General features: G+C 34.8%; 1 protein-coding gene across 2 annotated transcripts; it reads left to right on the forward strand.

Annotated features, from left to right (window-relative positions):
- Window positions 1-3,372: 3,372 nt before the first annotated feature.
- On the forward strand, window positions 3,373-9,287 carry LOC149678599 (ATP-binding cassette sub-family B member 6-like). 2 transcript variants are annotated; one of them, XM_089836537.1, is made up of 16 exons: window positions 3,373-3,762; window positions 3,828-4,346; window positions 4,416-4,551; window positions 4,614-4,788; window positions 4,853-4,945; window positions 5,003-5,105; window positions 5,341-5,430; window positions 5,833-6,064; window positions 6,137-6,202; window positions 6,846-7,051; window positions 7,617-7,766; window positions 7,832-7,994; window positions 8,071-8,245; window positions 8,309-8,421; window positions 8,871-9,034; window positions 9,108-9,287. In XM_089836537.1, exons 2-16 carry the CDS (start codon window positions 3,850-3,852, stop codon window positions 9,205-9,207), a joined length of 2,463 nt encoding a protein of 820 aa, XP_089692663.1. In that variant the 5' UTR covers window positions 3,373-3,762; window positions 3,828-3,849; the 3' UTR covers window positions 9,208-9,287. The 2 variants fall into 2 exon arrangements, with proteins under 2 accessions (XP_089692663.1, XP_089692664.1); XM_089836538.1 differs by lacking the exon at window positions 3,373-3,762 and having other exon boundaries at window positions 3,825-4,346.
- Window positions 9,288-9,414: the final 127 nt, after the last annotated feature.

Below are 9,414 nucleotides of genomic sequence, written 5' to 3' on the forward strand. Positions count from 1 at the left end.
ACTCGAATATTGCTCTCACCTGCTCTCACGCACTCAAGTATTCTAGTGGGCTATGCTGCCACTAAATATGCTCTTCCTATCGCTGAGCCTATTAGTTATTCATGTCAGTGAAGAAATTCATCTTTGTACTGTACTAAATTTAATTTGACGTGCAGGAGCAGATTTTTCCAGAGCTGGAATTCATACAACAATACTTTTAACTGCGTGGCTTATTTCAACCACATTTACGACGATGGCCTACAACAACGCTTTGACAGCCTCTACCGGAATATATATCAGACATGATATTCATACCATTGAAAAGTTTTCCAAGATGTTGCAAACCGAATCCCTGAAGTTGCTAATACGGGAGCAAACTAATTTAGTGAATTTTTTTAAAGATATGGTGAGAGTAGAAACTTTAATATATGCATATAAAAATAGAAATCGAGTAAAATCGAGATGCTAATTTGTAATTATTTTTTCGCTTCGAACTGAATTACCCTGTAAGCGCATTTCCAGCGAAATTAAGATGTGTAGTTGTTCTGAAACGTCCGGGATTTCGAAAGCTTCCCACAGTATTCTACATAATATGTACATATAGACTATGAAAGGAGGTCGGTCAGCCGTTTCTGCACAGTTTTTTTTTTTCACACCTTTAAAATCTATAGCCCCTTTCCGCACAATTTTTCATAACTCATTTCCGCACAGTTTGCAAAAAAAAAATATTTATTTTAATGTTGACTACATATTAAAACCCTGAAACATATGCTTACACATTTCTATACCGATAGCGATATTGCAATGCTCAAATCACAAGTTTAATAGCAAGCCTCAATTGCAGCATAGCCTTACCTAACCGAACCGAACCCTACCGAAACCAAACTCATCCTAACCCCAAATCTTCGAGGAAATGGATTTAGTTTAAGATACCTTTAAAACAAAATTTGACGATCACGATTACGGTATATTTTTTAAAGTATTAATTTACGCTTTTTAGCCATCATTACCATACGGAAAAATATTACGGAAAAAAACTATTATTAGACTTCCAAAAGAAACGGATTTTTTGGACGTTAAGCATCGAAAACTCACGACTGTTGGCTCATTGCAACGTATGAAATTCTATCTTAAAAGGAATGGGATTCAAGAAAGCGAAGTCATAGTAGTAGATGAACCTCTTTATTCGATATCCAAAGCAATTCCCTTCAGAAAGAACTTCACGTGCGTGGATTCTTTTAGCTGGGTGTAAGTAAAAACACGTATAAATAGACTAGCTGTTACCCGCGGCGTCGCTCACGTGTAATTAGAACTTCCATCAAAATGATATAAAGAATGGGCAGATTTTACTGATGACCAATATTTTTGCAGCACCCTAGGAGCGAAGGCACTCGGTGTTGCCCGTCAGCCCGTCGGGACATTTTTTATTACTTTTCATGCGAACATTATTCCATAAAGAAGGGTTTTTAAATTTATGGCCGCCATTTAAAAAGATAGCAGAAAATCGAACCCAAAAGACCATTCAGCCCTTCTTTGCGAAATCGGTGGAAACGCGCGGACTTTGTTGCTTAGAGATGATTTTTTACATTTCTGGGGGCCATTTATTAAGATGGCGGCGGATTGGAAAAATCTTTCTTAGTACGCGCTTACTACTTATGAGCCTTCTAGGGCAAGCGGTTTGGGCTGGGCGTTGATTATCAGTCAGTCAGCCCCCCAAAAAGGCTTAACGACGCCACTGTGTATTTCTCCAAAAATTACTAATTGTATTCATACAGGATTTTGGCCCTAAGTGAGGGTGGATGTTTCGCATGGTGGAACGAAGAGATGAAAAGGAATATGACGAGAATGAATGATACTGAATTGGAAACGAACCAGCTCTACATTCGACTAATGGATTTGACAAGCACCTTTGTTCTTATGTTGATGGGATGCTTCGCTGCGCTAACCATTTTCGCTTTTCAACACCTGAGTCGCATTGAACAAGAATATGGAAGATTTCACATGTAAAAATGAGTCATGACTCTAATCAGGTCAAAGAATCTTTAGTAATAAATTGGCATTGCGACTCTCGCATCGGAAAGACCAGAGAGAATTTATAATAGGGAGTGGAAGCTCTTGCCCTTGACAGTGCTAAATACAATGTACCTCAAACAAGTAGGCTGCGACGCTAAAACTGGCCAGGTAAATTTCCGGTCACATGACTCTCCTTTAATTTTAAAGTTTGCCCTCAATCACTGTTGGTTGTACAATTACCCAATAAGGGTTCGCGATTTCGAGTGCGACTGGCGCCATTTGGAGTTTTTTTAAGTCAGACTTTTCCCTTTCCCTAAAAAGGTAGTGTCCATCTCCTCTAGACCCTACCGCAACATTCTAGACCCACCCTAGAGGGAGGGGCCACAAAAATAGTACCGGAAATAGACCTGGTCAGTTTTGTTGATCACGTGATTTTTGAGCTACATAATATTCCTCAGTTTCTACTCCCTATTATAAATTCTCTCTTGTTGAACAAATAAATGTCTTAAATTATCTTTAAAATTAAATTATTCTAGCATTGAAATTCATCAAAACTGGAGATCTTAGTGATGGGTTTTATTTACATGAAATAGATATTTTTAATCTCCACCTTAAGTAATGCTGAATTTCATCATTTTTACCGTTCACACTCATTGGGAAAAATATTTTAAATTAAACTGAGTATAATGTAACACTGATAAAATATTCTTATATTATATTATAATCGGTATTTAGTTTTAGTATATATAATAATTGTGCAAATAAAACTCGTAACTTGGTAAAAGAAATACATAATCCTGTTCTAAGCAAATTTAAAGACATTTCTGACCTACAAATATTCTTATGGTATGTCTTATGATCTCGTCTAAAGGCCCATTTACACTAGACTAAAATCTTACGTTCACGTCGGCGAAGTCGCTTTGTTCGCTTCATTAGACTGTTCACACTTGTCAACGACTACGTAAAATATTCGCGGGTTTAAGGTTGAAAAAATTCAATTTCGTCGGTCAGCGTCGAGATGGCAGCACCTCTTTTAGCGCCTTTTCTTTAGCAGACGGCAGACGCGCTCTAGGGCTCTACTCAGTTTGGACTTTATTGGAATGCGATTTGGCTATTTTAGGATTTAAATAAGATGGACAGAAACAAGCTGCCTATTTGATTGATTTTTCGCTCTTCTAATGAAAAAATAACTTGCTAACAAATTATTATTTTGCAAAATTAGCGCAGTAGTCTCTTCGGAGTTCATACTTGTTCGAAATAGGCTTAATTCAATGCAAACGTATTTTTCACTTTCAAAATTTCCCGCCTTAACTGAACGAGCTCCTGATTGGTTCAAAAAATCAGAGTATATCTCACTCACTTTTTGGTCGTCACTGTCGTCTGCTCTCTTGTCTGAACAGGCAAAGGAACGTTCCGACGCGACCGAAACGAAGTTAACGACACGACCGACGCGAACGTAAGATTTTAGTCTAGTGTAAATGGGCCTTTAAAATGAAATGTTCATAATCAAATTCTCTGAAATCGAAAATAAATTACACGTGCTGGAAAGATGCGTCATACATTTATAATCTTGCAAGGATGTGTCGCAACAAGGAAAACTTTGGGGAAACACTGCGGCTTATCTCCTAAGTTTTGTTTTGATAATTTGTCTGTGATGTAATAAAAATCTGTATTTAGTTTTAGTACATAACTGTGATAATAAACCACGTCTTTTGGTGAAAGAAATACACAATCACGTACTGTTATTTATAAACCAACGTTTGAGTGACGGTAAGTCTAAAATTTTGTGGTTTTTTTCTCACTGATTTGGATTTTAACAAGGATCTCTAAAGTAGGCGCCTTCTTTCACTTTTCGTCATGCATTACTGCCCCGCCAATCAAAGTTTCACAGAAGTATGGGTGGACAATGAAGTTCCCAAATACTTTATGGAGACAATTTCATCCGTGATTATTTTCTCATTCATTACCATTTCCGGTGGTATCGAATATGTCATTTATAAACGTTACTCGACAAACGTAGATAGACAGCTAGTTAAAAAGTCAAGTCTTTACACCTTGCAAGTCACAATTTGCGTGTTTCTATCGGTACTTGCGGCAATTCGTTTCTTTTTGCAACTGACTGTCATTAACCCTGGAGTTATTTCGGGATATTTAATATTGAATTTTGTGTTGCCACTCGTGTTTTGGCCATTTTCTGTAACGCTGATTTTACTAGAGAGTTATAAAGAACTTCCTAACACCCAGACATCGCGTCACGGTTTCATACTGTTAGTGTTCTGGACTCTAACCTTCATTAATGAAAATTTGGCCTTCCTAAATTTGAACAAGAAATTCTGGTGGTTTTCAGATTCAAAGTAGGTTTTTAAAATTTTGTTTTAATTGTCAACTAGCATAGATCTAATGCATTTCTTTATAATTTGAAGTAAATCTGATGAAATTGAGTTTCCAATTTTCATTGTACGTTACATTTGCATCTCACTGGTATTGTTCCTGGGCTTGAAAGCTCCTGGTTTACCTACTTACTTGGCTCATTCAAATGGAATTGAAGATAAAACTCGAGTTTGTTTTTCAATTAATTCAATCATTTTAATTTTAATTAAACTTAAACGTCTTAATTTTAGAACTTGGTTGAAAGTAACACGAATAATAATTTCTTACGTAAAGTTAAACTCCTGGCAGCATTCATTTGGCCGAAGAAAAATTTACTTTTGCAATTTCAAGTTCTACTGTGTTTGATTTTACTTGTAGGTGGAAGAGTAATCTCGATTTATCTACCCATAATTAGCAAGGATATCAGTAAGAATATTTTAAAATTATAATTTGGATAAAAATCTAGATTAAATTAAAAATAATTAATTAGTTGATAGTTTGACTGACGCCGCCGGGAAAAAATTAACGTTAAGATGGGATTATATCCTCATATATGTGGGCTTTTGGTTCTTGCATGGACAAGGTATGTATATTTATTATTTTATCGAGAAGTTGAATTGATTAAATTTATTCAAAATAGGCGAAGGTAGCTTCATTGGTAATTTGATATCTTTATTATGGATTCGAGTCGAACAGTATTCGTTCAAGGAAACTCAAGTTAAAATTTATTCACATTTACTAAAGTAAGTTTTTTTTAAAAAATCGTATATCTAGCAATTGAAGTAAACGAAACAAGATTAGAAAGAAGTATTTAATTATGTTTTACATTATTTTAAATAATATTGAAAGCTTCTTTCTCTACCTTGAATTTTCCAATTTAATTTGTGTATTATGTCAATACATCGTAGTTGTCTTTACTTCAAATCAGGAATTCATTACAAATTGTGAAAACCCTTTTGATTTCATTATTATATTTAGCTTATCTCTGAGATGGCACAATACAAGAAAAACGGGCGAAGTCCTGCGCATAATGGATCGTGGAACTAGTAGCGTCGCTAGTTTGTTGAAGTGTGTCAAACCCAGAGTTCGAATTAAAAACCCAGCCCTAAAAAATCCAACGAGTTTTATTCGGTTTTACCCACCATAAAGAAAAACCCACTTAATAAAACCCATCACTAAGATCTTCAATTTTTATGATTTAGAATGCTAAATAATTTAATTTTAAAGATAGATATTGTTTCAACTTCAAACTATTATTTAATAATATTTTATATTAATTATTTTTTATGAAACATTTTAAGACTTTTTATGAAGCAATGACAATTTGTTCAGTGCACGCAACTGCAAAAGATAAAAACCCAAAAACCCAATAAAAACCGTGGGCTGGCTTTTTTTTTAATAAATCAGGGTTTTTTTAACCCTGACGCTTGACCACGAATGATTTAGTTAAACTTGATCCATTTTTTCCAGTTACCTCCTTTTCAGCCTTTTCCCAACATTAGCCGATATTTTAATCGCGATTGTATTTTTCGTCACCGCATTTAATGCGTGGTTTGGTTTAATCGTGTTCTTGGCCATGGGATTATATGCAATCGTGAGTGTAATTGTCACTGAATGGAGCACGAAACTTCGAAGAGACACGAACAAGAGTGGTGATAACTTAGAAGCAAAAGCAGTTGATGCTTTGCTTAATTTTGAAACTGTAAGCTATGGTTTTTCGCATTTTACCTTACTAAGACTAGAACAGTTTTTAATTAAATTTCACTTTTGAAAGGTGAAAAATTTCAATGCAGAAAAATACGAAATTGAAAATTATACAAGGCTTTTCCACGATTATCAGGTACTTGTGTAAATATTCTAACCTTCCCAAGATATCAAGTCCGACTTGAATTAATAAAATCACAATTAGAAGGAATTTCACATAAAAGAATGGGAAGGGTAGGTTTTCAAAGGAATCAATAATTTTTGGTTTTCGACTTCCGATGACTTCACGTTATCACTATTATCTTCTCTGGGCTTGACTAATCTGCAGAATGTGTGAACGTCTGAACTGATAAAAAAGCATAATTTCCACTACCAGGGATAGATTTAATTATAGATGTAGGAATGGAGAACGGTTAGTCTTTACTTCAGTCCGACTCATAGGCCAGTATAGAACCCCTCTCGTCAACACGTAACGAAAAGTTTAAATTATCTTATTGGCTTACTTAAACTACGTTTGATGACGTTGCTGACGAGAACGGCGAAAAATGCGTAATTTCTTTTTACCTCTATCGTTATGACCCGCCTCTTCTTTCATACCCCTCCTTCCCGTGAAAGGAGGTCCGGGACTTAGACGCGCGCCCATATTACTCTGTTTCCCATTCCTACTTCTAAAATTAAATCTATCCCTGCTACTACATAATAGCCGTCGCTTGATATTTTTGGAAACTGTAGACACTATATCACGTTGTAAATGCTATAATAATTGTTAAAATTTGAAGACTAGAGAGTGGAAGTCAACGGCTTCGTCAACATTACTGAGTACACTTCAAAGTATGACCATAGCTTTAACAGTTTTGACTGGAACTTTACTTTGCGCCAATATGGTTGTGAATCGCGATGATTTAACAGTCGGAGATTACGTACTATTCACCACTTATTTATTTCAACTTTATACGCCATTGAGTTTCTTCGGAAGCGACTACAGGTTTGACTCTCAATTCCTAAAACAAAGGGTTACCACAGACCAGGCAAAATGGAAAGGCATGGTATTTAATAATAGGGCCGAAAAGGGATGTTAGAGAGAAAAATGTCTTGGATTTTTACATTGAAAATATGTTTTAGAACATGACCTTAAGTGTTGATTTATAAAAAATAATCTTAAAAAGATCAGGGTTCGAAAGAACCAGGGTTTTATTAAAATACACCCAGCACACCTGGTTTTATTGTGTATTTCTGGGGGTTTTTTTCTAGTAAAATATTTTTTTAAAATGTCTCATAAAAAAGAATAAATATTATCTTTGTGTATTCAAATTCATCAAAATTTAAGATCCTGGTGATGGGTTTTATTATGGTGGGTAAAACTCAATAAAACCGTGGGTTTTAGGGCTGGGTTTTTTAATTTGAACCCTGAAAAACATACAGTTAACATTGACCACCATTGGCCTAAAAAAGTCAGGGAAAACCACGGGAAGATGTCAGGGTATCTGAAATATTGTGGTAGCCCTGAAAATTATCAGCAAGACAAAACTAATTTGAATTCGGTTCCTTAGATATGTACAATCTTCATTTATCGACATGGAAAAAATGTTCGACCTTCTTGGTGTTGTGCCTGAAATTCAGGATGACCCCAACGCTCAACAGTTAAAAGTTTCAGGAGCGAATTTAACTTTTGAGAAGGTTACTTTCAGTTACAATGCAGAGTATGTTCGAATTAAGATTTCGATTAGACATTAGCGATGGTTTTTAATTGAGTATTATTTTAAAGCCGAATCATTTTGAAGAATATTTCCTTTGAAGTACCTTCTGGTAAAACAGTAGCTTTGGTTGGACCTTCAGGCGCTGGGAAAAGCACGATAATGCGTTTGATATTCAGACTTTACGATACAACTTCTGGAAAAATTCTGTTCGATAATCAAGATATAAAATTGGTAGTAATAGGTTTAGTGAGAAATTTATTAGTTTGTGACACCTGCTTGTGAAATATACATATTGTAATTCCTTTAGGTTACACAAGAATCATTGCGAAATAGTATAGGCGTTGTCCCACAAGATACGGTGTTATTTAACGACACTTTGAAATATAATATACGATACGGAAGAGTTGACGCTAGTGAAAATGAAATTGAGGATGCTGCGAAAGCCGCTGATATTCATAAACAAATTACAGCCTTTCCTGAAGGTATTAAAATTTAATCAATCTATTAAACTGACTTAACTTCACTTAAGTGGCGATAATAATTAGGTTACGAAACTATCGTCGGAGAAAGAGGTGTAAAATTAAGTGGAGGTGAAAAACAACGTGTTGCAATTGCTAGAACCATTCTGAAAAATCCTTGTGTGGTTTTATTGGACGAAGTAAATATGATTTTGGGAAAAACACATGTTTTTGTTTTAGGTTTTAAAGGGAGTTGATGTAAAAATTTTCTTTAAAAGCGTGACGGATACTTCATGAATCAATTTTCTTTACTGAGTTTTAAAATCGCAAGCTTTCGGGTGCAAGATCCCTTGTCAAGCGTACATAATCAACTAAAATTTCCCAAATTATAGTTCACAGAAAATTGAACAATGAAGTTTCACCTTAAAGAATTTTTTTGCATTTAGTTCCCACCATGGTTAACAAATTTAATTTATATGGAGTTAACAACAACGTGCGGTTTTCTCAATTTTTTTAAGCCGTACTTAATAAGTGATTTGCCCCTAGTGTTAAACATGGTGATTAAGTGATCCACTGTAAATTTATGCGCACTTTAAATACAAGGTTTTGAGCTTAATTCATTTTGAAAAACAATTTATAATATTTTAAGGCAACTTCGGCTTTAGACACAAACACTGAAAGAAATATCCAATCAGCCTTGAATAAAATGTGCGCTAATCGAACGACGGTGATCGTGGCACATCGATTATCGACGATAATTCACGCCGATAATATATTGGTTTTGAAAGACGGCGAAATTGTTGAACGTGGAAGGTAAATAAATTTTGTAAATCATAGGTATTAAACCAATACTTGTCCGATTTGTTTTGCTACTTTGCAATTATAGGCACAAAGATTTGCTAAATAAGAATGGTTTGTACGCCAGTATGTGGCAACAACAGCAAGATGAACGTGAGGAAGGGGAAGGAGAAACTGAGGATTGCTGATAGCGAAACCCTTCCACCATCTATTTTCTAGAATGTAATTTAATAATAAAATATTTAATTTTATTTAAATTTAAATTTAAGTTTAATATTATACTAAAAAGGCTATCATGGGCTTAGGGATTACAAGTTTTAAAGTGTTTTCTTTGTTTCGTTTAAAAAATATTACTTCTAGCACAACTAAAATTATTTTTTATTTGAACTTGGAAG

This window comes from Phalangium opilio, unplaced genomic scaffold (genome assembly GCF_054372755.1).
Source record: "Phalangium opilio isolate 3A_F unplaced genomic scaffold, DU_Popi_V2 ptg000042l_1, whole genome shotgun sequence".
Classification (NCBI taxonomy): domain Eukaryota; kingdom Metazoa; phylum Arthropoda; class Arachnida; order Opiliones; family Phalangiidae; genus Phalangium; species Phalangium opilio.

Coding starts and splice junctions, on each gene's coding strand:
- LOC149678599 (XM_089836537.1), top strand. CDS start 3,850: ATGCATTACTGCCCCGCCAATCAAAGTTTCACAGAAGTATGGGTGGAC. Junction 8,246..8,308: donor AATTACAGCCTTTCCTGAAG/GTATTAAAATTT, acceptor GATAATAATTAG/GTTACGAAACTATCGTCGGA. Junction 9,035..9,107: donor GAAATTGTTGAACGTGGAAG/GTAAATAAATTT, acceptor TTGCAATTATAG/GCACAAAGATTTGCTAAATA.